The sequence below is a fragment of the Vigna unguiculata genome, chromosome 1 (assembly GCF_004118075.2).
Source record: "Vigna unguiculata cultivar IT97K-499-35 chromosome 1, ASM411807v1, whole genome shotgun sequence".
Taxonomy (NCBI): Eukaryota; Viridiplantae; Streptophyta; class Magnoliopsida; order Fabales; family Fabaceae; genus Vigna; species Vigna unguiculata.
The window spans coordinates 24,970,256-24,992,483 of record NC_040279.1 but is presented as its reverse complement, the minus strand read 5'-3'; the positions used below and the strand labels follow the sequence as shown (position 1 = coordinate 24,992,483).

General features: G+C 31.8%; 2 protein-coding genes across 2 annotated transcripts; one reads left to right on the top strand and one right to left on the bottom strand.

Moving 5' to 3' along the window:
* Positions 1–10,020: 10,020 nt before the first annotated feature.
* On the bottom strand, positions 10,021–11,406 carry LOC114175277 (inactive protein RESTRICTED TEV MOVEMENT 2-like). Its single transcript, XM_028060081.1, has 2 exons — positions 11,277–11,406; positions 10,021–10,523 (listed from the first exon to the last, which is right to left on the bottom strand). The coding sequence occupies exons 1-2, from the start codon at positions 11,383–11,385 to the stop codon at positions 10,060–10,062; spliced, it is 573 nt and encodes a 190-aa protein (XP_027915882.1). The 5' UTR covers positions 11,386–11,406; the 3' UTR covers positions 10,021–10,059.
* A 3,065-nt stretch (positions 11,407–14,471) lies between these two features.
* LOC114180691 (ALA-interacting subunit 3-like) lies at positions 14,472–17,449 on the top strand. Its single transcript, XM_028066995.1, has 8 exons — positions 14,472–14,754; positions 15,204–15,262; positions 15,357–15,431; positions 15,523–15,639; positions 15,777–15,847; positions 16,137–16,446; positions 16,692–16,981; positions 17,147–17,449. The coding sequence occupies exons 1-8, from the start codon at positions 14,682–14,684 to the stop codon at positions 17,202–17,204; spliced, it is 1,053 nt and encodes a 350-aa protein (XP_027922796.1). The 5' UTR covers positions 14,472–14,681; the 3' UTR covers positions 17,205–17,449.
* The last annotated feature ends 4,779 nt before the right edge of the window (positions 17,450–22,228 follow it).

Genomic DNA, 22,228 nt, shown 5'->3' with positions numbered 1-22,228 from the left:
AGAAGAGGATCTATTTTTCGAAAATGAGCAGCATGGTTAGGGTTAGGGTATGTTAGGTCTGAATCTTCCTTATTGGGCCAGCTCTTAGGCCCACCAGACGAGACAACCCTTAAAATAAAGGACAGAGAAATTAATGGGCCTTACATTCTCCCCAACAACAAAATTTGCGACCTCGAAAATAAAGACTTATCAGGCAAACAGATGTGGGTGTGATTTCCTCATATCCTCCTCCAACTCCCAAGTAGAGTCCCCAGTCCTCCGATCCCAAATGACTTTGACAAGATTGACTGATTTTCCTCTACGTTCCTCAACTCGACTCTTCTCCAAGACAATGGGTGGCACTTCCACAGTAAGATCCTCTCTAATCTGTATATCATCAGCTTCCAACACATGAGCCGGATCAAACACGTACTTCCTCAGTTGAGACACATGAAACATCGGATGAAGGTTTGCCAACTGAGGGGGGAAAGCTATCTCATAAGCCACCAGCCCAATCCTCCTCGTGATCTGATAGGGGTCAAGAAACTTAGGAGACAGCTTCCTTGAGCGGAGAGCCCTTCTCACACCGGTGGTTCAGATCACCCTCAAGAACACATGATCACCCGCCATCAACTCCAAGGGTCTCCTTCTACGGTTTGCATAAGCCTTTTACCTACTCTGAAAGGCCTGCATCCTAACTCGCACCATTCTGACTTTCTCAGTAGTTTGTTCTAGTAATTCTGGTCCAACAAGCATTGCCTCCCCATCCTGATACCAATAGAGAGGAGTCATACACCTCCTACCATAAAGAGCCTCATATGGCGTCATGCCAATGCTCGCATGAAAACTGTTGTTGTAGGTGAACTCTATCAAAGGCAGTACTTCATCCCAAGCACCCAGATGGTCCAAAATGCATGTCTGTAGTAAGTTCTCCAGTGACTGAATCGTCCTCTCAGACTGACCATCTGTCTGAAGGTGGTAGGCTGAACTCTTGGTCAACTTGGTTCCCAAAGCATCCTGTAAGGTTTGCCAAAACCGCGACGTAAATCGAGGATCCTTATCCGATATAATGCTCGAAGGTACTCCATGCAGTCTTACAATTTTCTTTTATGTACAGTTGGGCCAACTTAGCCATGGACGTCCTCAAGTTCATCGCCAAGAAGTGAGCACTCTTAGTCAATCGGTCCACTATAACCCAGATTCTATCATGCCCACTAAAAGTCTGTGGCAGATGGGTCACAAAGTCCATGGAGATGTTGTCCTATTTCCACACGGTTATCTCCAAGGGTTGTAGATTTTCATCGGGTCTCTAATGCTCCACATTCGCCTTCTAACACGTTAAGCATGCTGATACGAATTGAACCACATCTTTCTTCATCCCCTGCCACCAGAAGATTTCCTTGAGATCCTGGTACATCTTAATCATGTCGAGGTGCAGACTAAGGCGACTCTTATGTCCTTCCTCAATAATTAACTTCTTTACCTCCGCATCATTAGGTACACAAATCTTACCCTGAAATCTCAAGATATCATCATTACCCAAGGCAAAATCTCTAGTCTCATCTGACCCAAGCTGTTCTCTAACTTTGTTCAGACTGACATCCAATAACTGCCTCTCCCTAACTGAGCTCAAGAAGTCGCTAGATATAGTCAGGGTACTACATCTAATGAACTCAGACCCTAACTCCACCTGTAACTTCATATCTCAGAATTTCTCAATTAGTTTCGCTTCCTTAATCATGAGATGTGCAGTGTGCACTATTTTCCTACTTAAGGCATCGACTACCACATTAGCCTTCCCCGGGTGATATATCAGTTCAAATTCGTAGTCCTTCAGGAACTCCATCCATCTTCTCTGTCTCATATTCAGCTCATTCTGATCAAACATGTACTTGAGACTCTTATGATCGTTGAACACATGAAATTGGGCACCATAGAGGTAATGCCTCTAGATCTTCAAAGCAAACACTATGGCCGCCAACTCCAAGTCATGAATGGGGTAGTTTCTCTCATGCACCTTGAGTTGTCTCGGAGCATATACCACAACCTTCTTCTCCTGCATCAACACACAACCAAGTTCGAGATGGGAGGCGTCACAGTAGACCTCAAAAGGCTTCCTGACATTCGGGATCACTAGTATCGGAGCGCTGGTCAATTTTCTCTTCAGCTCCTGGAAACTTTCCTCACACTTATTTGTCCAGGTGAAAGGTTGATCTTTCCGAGTGAGTTGTGTCAGGGACGCCACTATCTTGGAGAATCCCTCTATGAATCTCCTATAGTAGCCAGCTAACCCCACAAAGCTCCTGATCTCTGTTGCCGACTTGGGACTTTCCCATTTAACCATTGCCTCGACCTTTGTCGGATCCACTACAATACGATGCGCAGATATCACATGCCCTAAAAATTGAACATCTTCCATCCAGAATTCACACTTGGACAACTTGGCATACAACTGCTTCTCCCTCAAAACGCCAAGCACCAACCTCAAGTGTTCTACATGCTCCTCCTGAGTCCTGGAATAGATAAGTATGTCGTCTATAAATACTACAACGAATTTATCTAAGAACGGTCTGAAAATCATGTTCATGTAATCCATGAACACTGCCAGAGCATTGGTCACACCAAAAGGCATAACCACGTACTCATAGTGTCCATATTGAGACTTGAAGGTCGTCTTCTGTACATCGTCAACCTTCACCAAATCTGATGGTACCCTGATCGCAAATCAATCTTCTAAAACACTGCTGATCCATGCAACTAATCTATCAAGTCATCAATTCTCGGGAGAGGGTACTTATTCTTGATTGTCATCTTGTTCAACTGCCTGTAGTCCACACACAGACGTGAACTCTCGTCCTTCTTCTTCACCAACAACATTGGTGCTCCCCAAGGCGAGGTACTGGGTCAGATGAATTGCTTCTCCATCAACTCCTCAATCTGTTTCTTGAGTTCCACCAACTCCGGCAAAGCCATACGGTATAGAGCCATCGATGTTGGGCCGATTCCTGGTGCTAGATTGATAGAGAACTCCACCTCTCGATGGGGAGGCAACCCTGGCACTTCCTCTGGGAATACATCCTCAAATTCCTACACCATTGGTATGACGGACTTCATCTGTCCTCCTTCCACCTCTAGATGCGTGAAGATCACGAAGCATTGAGCACCACCTTGCAGCTCCTTCAGGACTCCTTGGGACGATAACAACTCAGGCTCCTCTGAGTCGGGGAATAACAACCTCTTTTCTCGGCAATCTATAGGAATGTGATTGGCAGAGAGCCAATCCATCCCCAAGATTACCTCCAACTCTTGTAGAGGCAGGAAGATTAGGTTCACTTTGTACTTGCGTCCCTCTACCTTCGTTGGACACCTCGCACATAAGGACGACGTCCTGACCAAACCTGACGTTGGAGTAGACACCGCAAGCTCACACTGCAGCTCGCACACCGACAGACCCAACCGTTCCACACATGCATTTGACACAAAAGAGTGTGTCGCTCCAGAATCATATAACACACAACATTTCATCTCAGTTATCAAACAATAACCCATAACCAGGTTATGTGAGCCTGCCGCCTCTGCTCCTGTCATGGCATACACCCTGCCTGTTGCCTGAGGCCTGTTGCCTCTGTCCCTCCGCTGATGCTGGTGAGGAGTCTGAACTGGAGGGCGTGTCGCTGCCCTAGCAAGGTTGGGGAAATCCTTCCCAAAGTGGCCTTCCTTGCCACAATTGTTGCACCGACGGTAGCCCTCCATACGCGGGCAGGCGTTCCTCAGGTGAGGGCCTCCACATATATAACACTGTACTCGGCCCTACTGGGGAGGGAAACTCTTAGACCCCTGGGACTGATGGTGAGGTCTATCATATGGCCTCCTCCGCTCCTCATGCCTAGGTTTGGACCCAGATGGTCCACCAATCCTTTGTGGTTGCTGGGGTTGTTGTGGGCGTTGGCCTTCTACCTCACGTTTCATATTCTCCATCACTCTGGCCTTCTCCACCAGAGCGGCCAAATCCTTGATGGACAAGGGAACCACCATCAAACGAATATCACTGCGGAGTCTATTCTCAAACTTGCAGCATCTCCATTCTTCGTCGAGTGGCAGTGTGTAGAAGTGACTGAGATGCTTGAACTTCTCAGCGTACTCAGTCACAAATTTGCTCCCCTGAGTTAGCTGGAGGAACTCCACCTCCTTGGCATACTTGACACTGTCAGGGAAATACTCTGAGAGGAACTTCCCCCTAAAAGACTCCCACGTGACCAGCTCATCCCACCCCTCCATGATGGACTTCATGCATATCCACCAATGCTCCGCCTCCCCTATGAGCATGTATACAACAAAAGATAGTCGATTCTCGGCCGGGCACATCTTCGCATCAAAGATTCTCTCCATGTTCTTTAGTCATTGGTCTGCGGCATCAGGACTGGTCTTGCCTCCAAACTTCGTCGGCTGGTGTTTCAGAAAGTCCTCAAAGCTCCACTCCCTGACTGTAGGTCGTGGCTCAGGACCAAACACAGGGGCACCCGCCTTGTTCTCCTCCAGCTGGCGGAGGACTTCCATATGTTGTCGGTGGGTATCCTCCGCAGCCACCCTCGTAGCCTCCATCTGTTGCATCACAAGCTGTTACTGCTCCAGCGACGCTGTCTATCGCTACATCGATGCTTCATGTTGTTGCATCATCCTCGTGCTCTGTTGCGTCATAGCAGCCACCATTGCTTCTATAGCTCTCGCGATATCAGGTGCATTGCCTTGAGAGGATGTCTACAAAGGAAGTCAATGTCTTACCCAGGCTCCACCATGGGCGCTAAATGTTTTTATCAGGATTTGGCGAGGAGTCTACAAAGGAAGTCAATGATCTCTAAAGACCAGGTTGTTGTCAAGGTGTAATATGAATCAAGCTCCAAAATAGATCAGACAAAAAGATTCACCAGTAAAAATCTCTCAGAAACTTAAGTTAGTGAGAGAATAAGGATTGTATGAGAGAATAGAGTGTTTAGAATTAAATATATATATATATATATATATATATATATATATATATGATTTAATAGACTCATCAATTCTATTAATAACTAATATAAGAGAATAAGATGGTAATAATAATAGTATAAAATTTCAATTAAATATTTTAATGAATTTGGGTTGGGATAGTGTAATCCAGACTTCATATTTAAAATTGGGTCTTTCTTCCTGCAACTCCAAATTTTCTTCTTCACCTCCAAAAAAAGTTTAAATCATAAAAATACCCTTTGACCATTTTAGTGAAGCCATACAAATCACACCCCCAAAATTACTTTCAGATGTCGACTTTCGGTGAAGAATACTTCCGGAAATCAAAATATATAACCGGAATTCGATATCCGAAAGTCAAAATATATAACCGGAAGTCGACTTCGGAAAGTCAAAAATATTACCAGAAGTCAAAATATATAATCGAAAGTCAAATTTTTCGGAAGTCAAAATAAATAACCGGAACTCAACTTCCGCAAGCCAAAATATATTACAGGAAGTCGACTTCCGGAAGTCAAAATATATTACCGAAATTCGACTTTCGAAAGTCAAGATATATGTCTTCCGAGAGTCAAAATTAAATAAAAAAAATTCATTTTTTGTTTTTTTATTTCAAATTTAATAATACTTTAGCTTTATTTATTTTTATATTTATATTTATTTTTTCGGTATATTAAATAAGAATAATATTACATATATATATATATATACATATTAATATTTTATTTTATTTTTCAAATACATATTAAGAAATATGAAAAAATAAACAATACTAAACTTCAAAGAACATTTAAAATTTAGAAACATAAACTTTAAATAAAATTAAAAATAGTTAAAATAAAATTAATATTTTTTTAATATAAATTTTAAGTATTTTTAATTTAATTTATTTCTTAAGTATTTTTAATATATATTTAAAAAATAAAATTATATATATCTATATATATATATATATAATTTTTTTATATAATGTATTAAAAAAATTAAACTAAAAAAATTTAAAAACAAAACTTTAAATTAAAAAAATATAAACGAAAAAAAAATTATTTTGAAATCCGAAAGTCGACTTCTGGTAATATATTTTAACTTTCGGAAGTCGACTTTTGGTAATATATTTTGACTTCCGAAAGTTGACTTCCGATAATCTATTTTGATTTCCGTTAATATATATTGACTTCCGGTAATATATTTTTACTTTCAGATATTAACTTCCGATAATATATTTTGACTTTTGCAGGTCTAGGAAGAAAGACCCTTAAAACTTAGTCCTCTTTATTTTAAAATGGCTTGATACCATGAGTGACCTTGGACCAAGTACGTATGAAAACAAAATTTAACCGAGGGTCTTTCTTCCTGCACCCCCAAAATTTCTTCAACACCTCCAAAATAATTTTAAATTCACAAAATACCCTTTGACCATTTAAGTAAAACCACATACATTACACACCCAAAATTACTTTTTGATGTCTATTTTCGGAAATCAAAATATATAATCGGAAGTCGACTTTCGAAAGTCAAAATATATAACTAGAAGTTGACTTTCAGAACTCAAAATATATAATCGAATGTTGACTTCGGGAAGTCAAAATATATTACCGAAAGTCAACTTCTGAAAGTAAAACTATATTACTGGAAATTAACTTCTGGAAGTCAAAATATATCATTAGAAGTCAACTTTCGAAAGTCAAAATATAAAATCGGAAGTCGACTTCCGGAACTTAAACTATATAACCAAAAGTCAACTTCCGGAAGTTAAAATATATTACCGGAAGTCGATTTCTGGAAGTCAAAATATATTGCCGGAAGATGACTTCTGGAAGTCAAAATATTATTTTTAAATTTTTACTTTTTAGTTTAATTATTTTTAATACATTATATAAATTATATATATATATATATATATAATTATAATTTTTAAATATATATTAAAAATACTTAAACTTTATATTTTAATTTTGTTTTAACTATTTTTTAATTTTATTTAAGGTTTATGTTTTCTAAATTTTAGATGTTTTTTTATTTTATTTATGTTTTATATTTTTCATATCTCTTATTATATATTTGAAAAATAAAATAAAATATTAATATCTATATATATAATTTTATTTTTATTTAATCTACTCAAAAATAAAAATAAATAAAACAAAAATATTATTAAACTTTAAATAAAAACACGAAAAATGAAAAATATATTCTGTTTTCATTTAATTTTTTTTAATGTTTAATTTCTTTAAAATTTTAATAATTTTTTTAGTTTATAATTTTATGCTTTATTAATTTGTTTAATTTATAATTTAGAAATAAATAATTAATGTATATATATATAATTTAAAATATTAAAATATTACACTTTCAAATAAAATAAATTTAAAAAATTCGTTTGTATATATATACATTTGTATTTTTTATTTTGTTATTTTATTTTTTAATTTTTTTAATTTTTAATTTTTATACTTTTTGTTTTTAACATTTTTTAAACTCGTTTATATTTTAATTTTTTATTTTGTTTAAAATGTGCTTTTGAAATAATATATATATATATATATATATATATATATATATATATTAAATTTATTTTTTATATAATATAGTAAAATATAATATTTTCAAATAAATTAAATTAAAATGCATTAACTCTTTAACAAAATATTTAAAAAAATTAAATATATATATATATATATATTGACTTTCGGAAGTCGACTTCTGGTAATATATTTTAACTTTCGGAAGTCGACTTCCGGTAGTATATTTTTACTTCTGGAAGTCGACTTCCGGTGATATATTTTGACTTTCGGAAGTTGACTTCTGGTAATATATTGATTTCGGAAGTCGACTTCCGAATATATTTTGACTTCCGGAAGTTGACTTACGGTTATATATTTTAACTTTCAGAAGTCGACTTCCGGTTATATATTTTGACTTCCGGAAGTCAACTTCAGATTATATATTTTGACTTTCAGAAGTTGACTTCCGATAATATATTGATTTTCGGAAGTCGACTTTCGATAATATATTTGGACTTCTGGAAGTCGGCTTACGGTTATATATTTTGACTTTCTAAAGTTGACTTTCGGTTATATATTTTGACTTCCGGAAATTGACTTCATGTTATATATTTTTACTTTCAGAAGTCAACTTTTGGTTATATATTTTGACTTTTAAAAATATTCTTCGCCGGAAATCGACGTCCGGAAATAACTTTGGGGGTGTGATCTACGTGGCTTAACCCAAATTATCAAAGGGTATTTTTGAAATTTTAAATTTTTTTGGAAATGTAGAAAAAATGCCTGGAGGTGCAGGAAATAAGCCCATTTAACCGAAGTTGTATGATCTAAAGAGAACTGATAAACCTTTTTCCAAGTTGGTGAATTCGAAAAGTTTCCCACAATTCATGACTTTAGACAAGTAAGGTAAAACATATTACAAGCTACGTCAATTTTTTCATATAGTTAGTTAAATTGATCAAGTTACAATCAAATTGTATAATTTGAATTGTTATGCTTTTAGGTACAAAGACTTGATCTTGATCTTTGACTATAAATTATATTTTTTGACCCATTAATATATTTGATACAATTAAATATGACAACAGATTGGATTAGATAAAGATAGTGTCTATTCGTATCCATCCATCTAAAAATATTTTTTACGTTATCTGTACCATCTACAAATATTTAAAATATAAATTCAAATAAAAATAAGAGATTTTAAATAAATTCAAATCAAATTACTCAATGAAATATTAATAAAAATAATTTTGATCTCTTAAAATAAATTAGAATGAATTGTAGCAAAATATAAATTTTAAAAAATTAATCTTTAAAAAATAACTTTAATTACACATATCTAAATAACTATTTCATAATTAATATTTTTTCACTTTAATTTTATTTTGTCACTAAAATATAAAAAATTAATTAAGTAAAATTTATTAATATTTTTTTGCCCTAACCGCGATATCCGTTAGGTACATAGAGTATCCGCCGTTCGGTGAGGAATTTATTTTTCATCCCTATATACAACAAAATAAACTTGCATTTAGGTTCCAAAATTATACAGATAAAAAATAAAAATATATTTTTTCTTATTTCTATCATTTCGATATCCATTTCAAAAGTAAATATTAACAACAATTTGTACAATCAAGTTTTCATAAAATAAATTACGATGTATGGTTGCATCTGTGTAATTCTAGTTTTTATTCTCAAATTTAAAAAGAATTTTGTTAATCTCTCAAAAGTAAAAGAAAAACATGAGTTTTTGAAGATTAAACTACTTTTAATCCTTTAATTTAGTGTTTAGAAACTAAAACAATTTTTTTTAGGAGAGAGAGAAATAAACTTCAATTGAAAATCAAAACCATACTCATTCCAAACTCCAACTCCTAAAAATAGGGGTGGCAATGCGGGCCGGCCCGCCCCGTTTAGGCCCGCCCCGCATAAGACCCGCCCCGCCCCGCACATTTTATGCGGGCCGCATACTCTGGCCCGCCCCGCATACACGTTGGCCCGCGGACCCGCGGGCTGACCCGTTTTTTTTTTTTATTATTTTTTAATTTATTTATTTTTTTTATGATAAAACTTTCAATGTTTAAAAATTGGGAAACTTTAAGAAGTTCACAAAATTAAGTAAAGACTTTGGGGAATTAGATGATAAATTGATAATTCAACATTTTCATCATATTCATACTATGACATACACAATGTATTCTTTAAATTTTAGCACATTAAAAATTACATAATACTTGTCTTTTCCAATTATACAAGAATTTGAAATATTAATGCAAGAGTCCATAAAAGAAGTAATTAATATACACAAGTATAAGTTTTTTTTTTTTTTAAATTTTATGCGGGCTTGCGGGCCGGCCCGCGCGGGCCGCGGGCCTATGCGGGCCGAGCCCGCGCGGGCCTGCGGGCTCAATATCCTAGCCCGCCCCGCGTTTTTTTTGCGGGCCTGCGGGCCGGGCACGCGGGCCAGGGCCTAATTGCCATCCCTACCTAAAAACAAAATTATAGAAGCAATTATTGTATCACCTTTGTCCTTATTCACATCAATAAAATTTACAGAATGGTTCTAGTTATGAAAATACGTAGCAGCTTGAGCCATGAGGCTTTTGCTTACATCTGAAATGTAACTTGCTGCAACCAATATCAGAACCATGACAAGCATGAACTTGAGGGCAACATCTCTTGTTTTTTCCTGCGGAACCCTCACACCATCTTCTTCAAAACGGTACTCTGCATCTTCTGTCATATCATTTTCTTCTGATATTTCACTCTCTCCTTTTCTGCTGTTTCCTCTTTTCTCTTCCTTCATTTCTTGCTCCTCTTCAAGAATCACAGAGCTTTTCTTTGGCATCACCACTGAAAGAATGCTCTGCATCATGTTGCCATGAATTGCATCGTCGTTGCAGTATGATGGGATTTCGAACTCTTTCTTGAAACGCTTCCATCTGTTTCCTTCGAAATGACGCTCCCCAGATATTACCAGCAAACCAACATGGTTTATTTGAATTCGTATTTGGTCTCTCTTGAAACCTGAAAAAGAAAACAACTTTTTTCTGCTTTGTAAAACTTGCATTTGTATTAGTTTAATGCACTTAAATTAATTCCACTTTATTCTTTTAATTATTATAAGGGTTAAATATGTTTTTTTCCCTCAAATTTTAGTAAATTTTATATCAATTTAGTTATTTATCTTTAGAAATACGTGAATTTATTTTTTCTTATCAAATTTTATTAAGTTTATTTGACATTTTAAACGTATTTTATGGTCATATTTGAGTTAATATTGAAACAAAAATGTGTCAAATGGTATAAACTATCATAAAATGCGTGAAACGTAAGATAAATTTAACAAAATTTGGTTAAAAGAACTAAATTCAAACATTTTTAAAGATGAAAGACTAAATTGGTCAAAGTTTTGAAAAGTGACTAATTCCAAATTTGACTTAAACTTGAGGAACAAAAACATATTTAACCCTTATTATAATATATATGGAGTGATTTTTGTTTCTTCACGAGTCTTGTATATTATTTGGCATGTACATCGACCTTCCTTAATTGCTTTTTCAAGAGATTTCTGATAGGATTTATATTTAAAAAGGTGGAAAATTGTTTATCTTTAAAAAAACATTGAAAAAGTGAAATATATTTATTTTATCAAGAAATGTTTAAAAAGTAAAAATATAAAGCCACCCATTATTAACAAAGATGTTTTTTTTTTATGAAGAGATGAAGCAATTGAAAAACATGAAAAAATGATATTTGGAGAAATGCAATGGAACATGCCTGGAAGATGAAGTTCAAGGGTGTCACGACCCTCTTCTCTACGCCACATAAACAAAGGATCAAAATCTTCGTAAGACCTATTGGCATGTGCATGCTTGGGAATTTCCATGAATTGGGGAAGTTTTGGTGAGTGAGATGGTTTTAGGTTGAAGAGGAACCAATTAATATAGATTGTTTTACATATAAAAAGTGAAGAAGAGAAGAGGCTTCTAAGGTTTCCTTTGGGTTGGTGTTGAACTAGAATTATCCCTTGTTAACCTTGTCAAGTATCGTCACCCCGAGGGTTAGTAATTTTTAGGGTTTATATTTGTAGATATATGCTTCTATATGATTCATTCATGTTGTTCCATTCGTGATAACAAAGCAAGAAAATGCTATACGGGGAAGAAAACCATCAGAATTAATGAATATTTTCTACAAATGAAAAAGATTTCATGCACTATGAAATTCTAAATGAGGAAGCAACTCAGAACTAAACTTATTTAAAGCAAATATTGTGGTAATTAAGAATTCAGCCAAATATTGCACAATGCCATTAGTTCTTCTTCTTCTTCTTCTTTTAAATGGAGTTTCGGGTGTTGCATATGAACAATTAGCTAATGATTTTTCTATCACTTTTGTGAGTAAAAAACAACAATGAGATTGTGGTTTTGAACCCCACCTTGGTTTAGTGTACTCAATTTGTGAATTACTATTGTAATAATTATTGAAGTTAGAAAAATGTTGAATAATATTTTGGAATTAAAATTTGGTCTTACATTAATAACAATATCATAAAAGAGGTATTTTATGTCAGATATTTACAGTTTTTTAGGTTAATAACAACACTTTAACATGGACGCAGGTAAATCTACGTCAGCATAAATCCTAAAGTGAAAATGTAATATTTACGTGAACATAAGAGTATCTAAAGTAAAAAGTGTAAGATATAGTAGAAAGAAATGCCCAAAATTTACCTCGGATAATATATGACCCAACATAAATTTTGAGCTTTTTTTTTTCAATTAGTTTGTGTCTGACTCAGACCAAAACTTGAAATATCGAAAGATGACTTGATCTAATATATGATACAATAGCTACATTTAAATAAATTAACTTTTTTATTACATTAAAATGATGAAAGTGAAGCAAATTAATTTAATATAAATTGTACATGTATAAAAGGTGTTTAACCTTATGATATATGAATTGTAGTGACCTTGTTACATACTTTTCATTCTAATTAAAGTCAAGTCATAATTTTTTATTAGTTATGCAATATAATGAATGTCAAATGTTACTCTTGTAATAAACTTTCATTTTCTAGTTGGGTTTTATGTGAAAGGAATAGAACCGTATTACAATATAATTCTTACGTATAATTATAATTAATTATCAACGAGACCTATAATAAATGACAAATGGTTGAATGATTACCATATTATAAACAATTCACAATTATTAAAATTAACCTTTAATGTATGGAATGAGGTAAATATGTCTTTAGGAAACACTCGTCATGTTTGGAAATAGGAAAATGAGTTTTTGATAAATATTATTGAATTTGGACTTACGTGTTTGAAGATTTCTGCATGGATTGAGACTCAACAAATTCATATATTTCGAATTTTCTTGCCTCGTCCTCAATTTGTCTAAATATCTAACTCAATAAATTATAAGTTAAATATAATGATGGTAATATTATAACTTACATGATTTATAATTGAATGACCAAAATGTTTAACGTGGAAGTTCCACGACAACCTCCGATGCTTTATTAGGTAAGAAATTATACAGAGGGACAATAGTTGCATCAACTCTCAATATTTTGATGACATCATCCTCTACTTCTATCATCATCATCATCAATTGTGTTACATCAAAATACAATTTTAAACAAATTTAAGTAATTTAAAATTACTAAAGAATTCTTTTGTTGCAAGTCTCGTCATTAGCAAAAATAAAGCAACCAATTAAAACACCTCCTGTTTGTATAATCAATCCTGGTCATTTCTTTCTTTTATAGAAACATCTATTAATTAAGAACTAAATGACCATAAAACATAATTTAAATTATCTTTTGTTAATCTCTTATTAAAATTTGTGTGTATTTAATTTATTGAGAAAAAAATATAATTATAAAAATATGTGCTTATATTATATATATATATATATATATATATATATATATATATATATATATATATATATATATTAAAAGTAGAAAAATATTCATTAAGATATTATAAATAGACAAGATTCTGATATATATTATTTATTTATTAAGTATTTATAATCTTGTGGATGGGGAAAAGTATCGGAGAGAATTTTAGATTTTAATTTTATGTTTGGATGAGGTGATTTAAGATACTAATTAATTTATTTGTTGAATTTAAATTTTTTTAGAGTAAAATAAATTGTTTGGATAAGAAAATTAGAATCTAATAACTTTTAAAACTATTTTAAATAACTAAAATAATAAAATTTGAAATTTACTTAAAAGTATATTAAAATTCTATAAATAGTATTTTTTATATACGTATATATTAAAAATAAATTATTAAATATTAATTGAATAGTTAATTTTAACTGATATTTTTCTAAAACTTTATATTTTAAAATAAATATTTTTAAAATAAGCTTCTCTTAAAAAAATCAATTAATTCATTCAAACAAAAAATTAAAATATAAAATATTTCAATTGTTTTATTCAAACAAAATGTTTTAAAAATGAAAAATTTTTAATCATAAACAATTCAACTATTATGTATTTTAATCTTTTGAAATTATAAAAATCCCTTATTGAAAGACTATGTAAGGGTTAAATTGATTGTTTTTACCAAAGGCCGAGTAAATATAAGATGCGTTTGAGAGTGAATGATGTTCCGTGTTTGGGAAACATAAAAAGCAGATCCGTGTTATTAGTGTACTGTGTACCTATTTAGATGCATCATTGGTGTTTAGAATTTGACAATTAGGAGAGATCATACATTCATTGATGACTAGTTGTTGCACACTTCAAAAGAAATTGTAGTCTCTTATCCTGCACCAAAACAGGAATTAAAGTTGTACCTAGTACAACAATCTATAAAATAAAGTGTCACAGTAAAACAAGTGTGGTACAAGAAAATAATTAAAAAAAAAAGTGGTGCACAATATATACTCAAAATGAGTGGTGGTTTGTTTTTCAAAAAGTTATCACCATCTTCCTCAAAAATTCCAACCATAACAAACAGCATTTTTCCTAAATATTATGGATAAAGGAGGAAAAATTAAGACTAAGTTTTTTTTTTTCATTTTCTTTTATTTTCCCAAAATCTCTAGAAAGAGAAATCAACATTAAAGATGTCACCACTTTGCATGTTGTTTTCAATCTCATTTCCCTGAATTGATGTGTCTTTTTTAGTCACGGTGAGTTTCGTGGCTATGTCTGCAGAACCTTCATCCACTTCGGTGGCCGTCGCAGATGGACAATCCAAGTCTGCCAGAAAACCCAAATGTAAATTTTTCTTCTTTCCTCTCAAATTTTTTATTCAGATTTTGGAATTTTAGGTGAATCTCATTATGAAATGTCCTTCCCTAACAATGACGCATTTTCTTGTATTTACATGGTTTTTGATCATTACATGGTTTTAAAATGGAAGTTTTCCTTTGAAAAGGTTAAAGGGTGTTTGATAAAATGTTCATTTAGGTTTTGGAAAAATGTTTGAATCTCATTTTGCACATGAAATTGTGTACCATCATAGTTGATTGATTGTTCTGTCACATAAACAGTGTTCCCTGTACAGATCTATCCATCAAATGATATAATGGTGATTATACATTGAAAGTAATTCTATTGATTTCTCTTTTTTTGAATACTATAAGATATCTCTTGTGTTTTATTTTTGCAGTTTATGTGTTTTCTGTAACATTTATGTGACTCATGAAATTTTGTATTTGTGATAGATTCTAGATTCTCACAGCAAGAACTTCATGCCTGGCAGCCAATTCTAACACCTAGTTGGGTACAACTTCCTACATAACTTTCTAAGTTTTACAACAGAATCATAGTATGAAACCGTGTTTGTCTCAAAATTTGTCCACTATTTCTTTTTCCAGGCCATTTCAATATTTACGGTTATAGGACTCATCTTCGTTCCGGTTGGTCTTGCTTCACTGTTTGCATCTGAGAGTGTAAGAGATTGTCTCCATTTATATTACATAGTATCAAGTAGAATTTTGGTACTGAAATTGAATCTTTGTTGAAGTAGATCTTTTGATACAGGTGGTGGAAGTTCCATTCCGATATGATGAAGAATGTCTTCCACCCAATCGTAAAAATGACGCAGTGGCATACATTAAAGATGACAAGGCAAACAAAACTTGCAATATGAAATTGACAGTCAGTACAATTGCTTATCACCAATTTAGATGGACATAAAGTTCTACTTTTTCTTCGAGGAATTCATTTCTCCTTGTTTGAATCATGTGTAGTTTAGGCTGCAACTTTTGTAAAACAAATTTCTGCAAATTTTGCAGGTTAAGAGTAAAATGACGGCCCCTGTTTATGTCTATTATCAGCTTGATAATTTTTACCAAAACCATCGACGGTATGCGCAGTGAACCAGTGACTTTTTCCCTTCATTCCTTCACATCAATGCATTTGGGTTGGCACCCATTTTATTAGATTGAGACATCTTCAATCGTGTTCTTAAATTTAGATCCAACCTAGCTTAATCTGAAAAGATGGCTAAGCTCTATATTTTCTCTTCTGATTTTGTGTCATTCTTCATATCAAGATTAAACACATCTATCTTGAGAACTTCTTGGTTTTCACTGACCTTTATTATGAATGTTGAAATGGTTCTCCTTACTTGGATTTTTGGATGATATTTTCAGATTCGTTAAAAGTAGAGATGACAAACAACTAAGGAAAAAAGCATCTGAGAATGATGTCGGCTCGTGTAGTCCCGAAGATTATACACCAAATGAAATGGGTCATAAACCAATTGTTCCTTGTGGCCTTATTGCTTGGAGTATGTTTAATGACACGTACAAACTTTCAAGCAACAACAAGGAATTGGTGATAAACAAAAAGAATATAGCATGGAAGAGTGACCAAGATGCAAAATTCGGGTCTGATGTTTATCCAAAGAATTTTCAAGTTGGAGGCTTGAGAGGGGGTGCTAAACTTAATGAGAGCATACCTGTAAGTATATCTTTGTATTTATGTTCATCTTTTGTGGGAAAAATTAGGCTTCTTTATTTTGCCTTAATTTGTCTCCTGTTTTCAAATATTAGTATACAAAACAAAGAAAACCAATGAATAACAAGAAGGTAGTAATTTTGTAGATTGAAAGGAAAAAGATGAAACAAAAGTAAACAGTGTTTTAATTCTTCTACTTTTGAGATTTTGAGAATTGAATCTTTGTCACCATGTGTGACATGTACCAGCTGAGTGATCAAGAGGATCTCATTGTTTGGATGAGAACAGCAGCACTACCAACTTTCAGAAAACTATATGGAAAGATCGAGACTGACATAAACGATAATGTTGAAGTAATGCTTGTAATAGAGAACAATTATAATACATACGAGTTTGGAGCCAGAAAGAGCATAGTTCTTTCAACCACAGCTTGGGTTGGTGGAAGAAACCACTTCTTGGGGATGGCATATATTCTCATTGGTGGAATTTCCTTGTTACTGGCTGTGGGTTTCCTACTTCTATATGTGATGCAACCAAGGTGAGAAAGTACTACAGATTTTTCTCTCCTTTTCGTCATAGTTCTGTTAATTTTTATGGGTAAAAACATTAACAAAATACACCATGATATTTTTCTGCATGATGGGAAGGAATCATGATTTTGCTCTGTATAGATAATGACATTGCTATGTTGTTGTATATGCAGACCTCTTGGAGATCCATCATACTTGTCTTGGAACAGAAATCCTGGAACTCTAAGATGATTGGCTTTTACCATTTGAGTTGTTTAACAGTTCATCACTTCTCATATCTCAATAAAGGATTTGTCACAAGGCCATGTACTTTGGAATGAGTTTGTCAACAATTTATTCTTGATACTGTCATAGAATTTCCTCACTATTAGTGTTATATGGGACAGAGATAAGTATATATCATTGTGAGTACTTGGACCTTATCTGTTTTTTACTGTTTTAAAGTTTCCTCTAAGATTGTTTATCTCTTATAATTACATCTTTTGAGGATTACTTTAGGTTCTGTTCTTTGTGTTTTTGTTTTTGTTTATTTAAAGCAGGTATTTAAAATAGTTTTTAAAAATTCTTATATGTTGAATGAAAATTTAATTGATTTAGAAAACAGTTTTCAAAACAAAAAGTGAGAGGAAAATAAAATATGCCTATGTTTTAGATTTAATTTGGATTAGCATGTAACATGTACTACAGAGAGTTTTATGTTAATCACATTTAGAAATGTTGTGTATAACATTACCTAATTTAAGTCTATATAATAAAAGGTAAAAGAAAAAGTTGAAATTTTGATTGGTTTATATCCTCTATTTAACTTTTTCTAATCTAAAAAAATAGTCCATAAAGCATTGAAATTAAAAAGATATAAATAGGAAAAAAAAAAGCATTTTATGATTATTTTGGTCAGAGGAACTTGGATCGAAATGTCAAATCTCAACACCTCAAGAGTAATACATCTAACACTTTTATACTTCAAATCCTTGCACTACTATTTATTATTCTAACCTCTAATCTTTAATTTTTAATTTCTTTCTTCATGAATGAAATTCATTAAATAAAAAGTGAAGTTTATAAAAATCTTGTGATTTTTAATAAACTTTAATTAATAGATATTAAAAAAAATACAATAGATATTATATTTGTATGATTTTTATTCATGTATATTTCACGTTCAAGTACACTTTTTTTGCAGCTTTCAAGTTTATTTTGTTAGATACAAAACTGTATATATTCTCCATAGATTATGTTCACGAGGACAATTTAGTAGTAAAATTCAAGTGAATCTTGCAAAAGAAAATACAAAATAGTTATATTGATGAATAATAGTCTAATCTATTACATATTAAGAAAAAAATACTACCAAAATTACTACATTACCTATTTTATTTTATTGACACATGTTATAAAAAATAGTTTTTTTTTTGTTTCTGGTACAAAAGGACGCGGATTCAAATCCTACAAAAGTCAACTTGTTTATGTTTTTCATTTATTTATGATTTCAACTATAATATTAATCATAAATAATATTATTATTTGTAATACTTTTATAAGTATTAGTATTTTTAATTATTAATAATATTATTATTATAATATTATCTATAGTGATAGTAGTAAAATTATAACAAATATTAGTATTATTATAATAATAACAATAATTGTTAATTATTATATGTTACTATTATATATTATTACTAATAGTATTATTAACATTATTAGTAGTAAAGTTATTACTCTTATTCGTAATATATAATATTATTACTATTATATATTTTTGTTAGTAATTACGTCTCAACTTTTATTAGATTATGATAAATTATTTTTTTGTCTTAAACTTAAAAAAAATAGGTATATTAATAAATATATGATTAGTTTAAAATTTCAATCCAACATTTCATTGTTGATGTTCATACCCATTCAAATTTGAAGAATTTGTCGATCATTATTGAATTATGTCAATCGTTGACAAAAACAAACAAATTAAAGATATTTTACTTGATTGATTGTCTAATTCATTTTATTTAACTCTTAATGTTTCATTTTCTACAACGAAGATTATCAAAACAAAATTCGGAATAAGATGAAAGATGAATTTCTTGAACACAATATGGTTATTTACATTCAAAAAGGAATAACTGGAGATTTTTATTTTGAATAAATTATTGATGAGTTCAAAATTTTTACTATAATTATTTTGGTTCCTCCAAAATTATTGGTCAAGATCCGTCACAGGTTATTATTATCAACTATAATTAATAATCTCAAGATTCGACTAACCAGCTCTAGTACCAATTGTTAGATTTGATGCATCAATCTTTCACAACCAAGAGGGGGTGAATTGGTTTCTCAAACTTTGGATTTGTTCTTACACTTGAAAAACAATTTTTATGAAATCTTTACCCAATTGACAAAAGGAGTTTAAGAATGCATATTGTTTAACCTTTATACTTAGCAAAAATTAAAAGAGAATGAAAAGAAAGCACAAGAGACAATAAGATTTATATTGGTTCGTATGAGTCAGTTGTTGTCTGGACGTACCTAGTTGACTAGGTTATTTGGCTAATCAACTAGATTATGACAAACCTCAAGTTCATGTTCCAGACCTAATCTAGCTGACTAGATTAGTATTCTAGTCAACTAGTGAGACAACAAAACAACAATTTTAACTGTCACACACATACCAGACATGGCCTAATGATCTAATCAACTAAGTGTGAGGCTTTTAACACATTCAGCATGACACATATCATGTTCACATACATACATATATATATATATATATATATATATATATATGTATGTATATATATATATATATATATATATGTCTTGTTTGAATTCCAACACTTTTATGCTATCATTTTTCCTATGGACATCATAAAAAACAACATAGATTTAACTTTGAAAAATAGGAACAACACAACCTTTATCAGATTTGTTTATCAACTAAATGTCGCACTTGCACCATTATTAGTTTTCACACACCACCCATTGTAGTGATAAAAGAAGGAAAAATGTAAAAATTGGTGTTGTATTTTATTTACTTAGACACATTTTTTACTTTTATACATAAGATTACTTGGAAGGAATCAATAAAGGATTCATTTCTCTCATTCTTGAACTACGTGTGAGACACTACATCATTTTTTACTTTAGACCACACTGAACTAGCCCACGTGTATAAAAGTGTTGCCTAAACATAGAAATGACCACAAATATATAAGTGTGGCTTAAAAGCACTAAAGGCCACATTTTATAAATTGTTGGTTATTTAGGCAATATTTTTTTAAAAATTGCCCATAGAAAATGTGGGCAAAACAATAAAATTGTGGCCTCTTTTGTGTTGTTTCCTTATCAGTTATACTATACACTATGAATCTCATTCATACCTATAGATTAGGTAACGCTGGCATGACAACAACTAGAAAACCATTGCGTAAAATAGGAATAAGCCACAATTGTTTTTATTGTTGCTTATATAGTGAGTTTTGTTTATCTTAAACCTAGAGAGCATACAAAAAGTGTCTATTTTTTTAAGCAATATGGTAGAAAATGTTGATAATTATAGGCAACAGTTGTTAAAATGTGGATAGTTTAGACCACATTTTTAAAATTGTGATAATTTAACTTTAAATATTTTTAAATTACCATCATATGACCTAATTAAATTATTGTAAGATGGATCAATTTGTTGTGGTGGAAGGTAGTTGGGCTAAGTCACAATCAAATCATGATATTTTGGTTGCTACAATCTTAAGAAGAAAGAGTTGTACTTTAACTATCAATTATAACTTTTGGCTTAATGGTAAACACTCAATTCATCAATTAGTATCAAAGGCAAGGTCACGAGTTCGAAAGAATACACAACATTTTAAGTTGTGTTACTGAATTTCAAAAGAAAGAACATATATGATTATTAGTCTTATTTCTTTATTTAAAACTAGAGAAAGAATGTATATGACTATTTGTCTTATTTCTTTATTTAAAACTGATTAATGAGTATCAGTTTTATATCCTTACCAATAGAGACGAGGGAGCTCTCAACAGATACTAAACAGTCAAGTTCATCATAGACTATTCAATGAACAACACAACCCCTCACAAGTTCATCATAGACTATTCAATGAACAATCCAACCCTTCATGAACCATTCATCAGAAACTTAATATGTATTATCCATAATTTAACAACGTGCAATATAATTGAAATTAACAAATAATATAATTTACTGGTTAAAGTTAATCCATAATCATTATATAATAAAATTATATAAATATAACATCATAATAAATATGTGATCCCAAAGATGGTTCATGGATTTTTATATGCTAAAATAGATGTAATAAAAATGACATCATTGATAAATTTACATCTCATGAAAATCATAATAATATAAAGTGTAAATTTCAGACTCTCACTAATACATCAAAAGACTTAACCACACTCATATGAGTTACATGATTTTGAAAAACTCCAATAGATAAGTCTTTCGTCAATGGATCTACTAACATAAGTTTTGTAGTATTATGCTCAATCCGAGTTTGAAAACCTAAAACTTTCTCTCTAACCAACAAAAATTTTATATCAAAATGCTTTAAGCAATTAGAACTTTTGTTGTTTTTCAGAGAAATGCATAGCAGCAGTATTGTTACCATATATCACAATTGACCTATAAATTCAACAATTTGAAAGCCAAAAATCAAAATTTTTAAGTCACACAACTTGACAAGTAGCTTCATAACAATCAACATACTTTGCCTCCATGGTAGGAGTAGTTGTAAGAGTTTATTTAACACTCTTTCAAGAAATAGCTTCTCCTACCATCATAAAACCAAATTCGAAAGTAGATTTTCGATCGTCAGGGCAACTAGCAAAATTAGAATCAAAATAATCAATGACCTGAAGTTTATCATACTTCTTATTGGTCAACATATGTTATAGGTCAACATGTGGTCCTTGGTTCCTTGCAAATATCTAAAGACCTTTCTAACAACTTTCCAATGACTCAAACTTGTGTCGGTTAAGTATCTCTCTAAAGCATTAACAACAAAAGTAATATCAGGACAATTACAAACTTGAGCATACATTAATTAAACTACCGATAATAGAAGCATATGGGACTTTTTCCATTTCAAATCTTTCATTAGCATTTTTTAGAACATTGAGATTTAGAGAGTTTGCCATCTTTTTAAACAAGTGCAACACATGGGGAGCAAGAATGCATGTTAAATCATTTGAGAACTTTATCAATATATCCACTTTGAGAC

Bases quoted from the DNA above. Each gene is read 5' to 3' on its own strand.
- LOC114175277 (XM_028060081.1), bottom strand. From the start codon at position 11,385: ATGGAAATTCCCAAGCATGCACATGCCAATAGGTCTTACGAAGATTTT. The intron at 10,524-11,276 runs GCATGTTCCATT...TTTCTTTTTCAG, and splicing joins CCTTGAACTTCATCTTCCAG to GTTTCAAGAGAGACCAAATA.
- LOC114180691 (XM_028066995.1), top strand. From the start codon at position 14,682: ATGTCTGCAGAACCTTCATCCACTTCGGTGGCCGTCGCAGATGGACAA. The intron at 15,640-15,776 runs GTCAGTACAATT...CAAATTTTGCAG, and splicing joins CTTGCAATATGAAATTGACA to GTTAAGAGTAAAATGACGGC. The intron at 16,447-16,691 runs GTAAGTATATCT...GACATGTACCAG, and splicing joins AACTTAATGAGAGCATACCT to CTGAGTGATCAAGAGGATCT.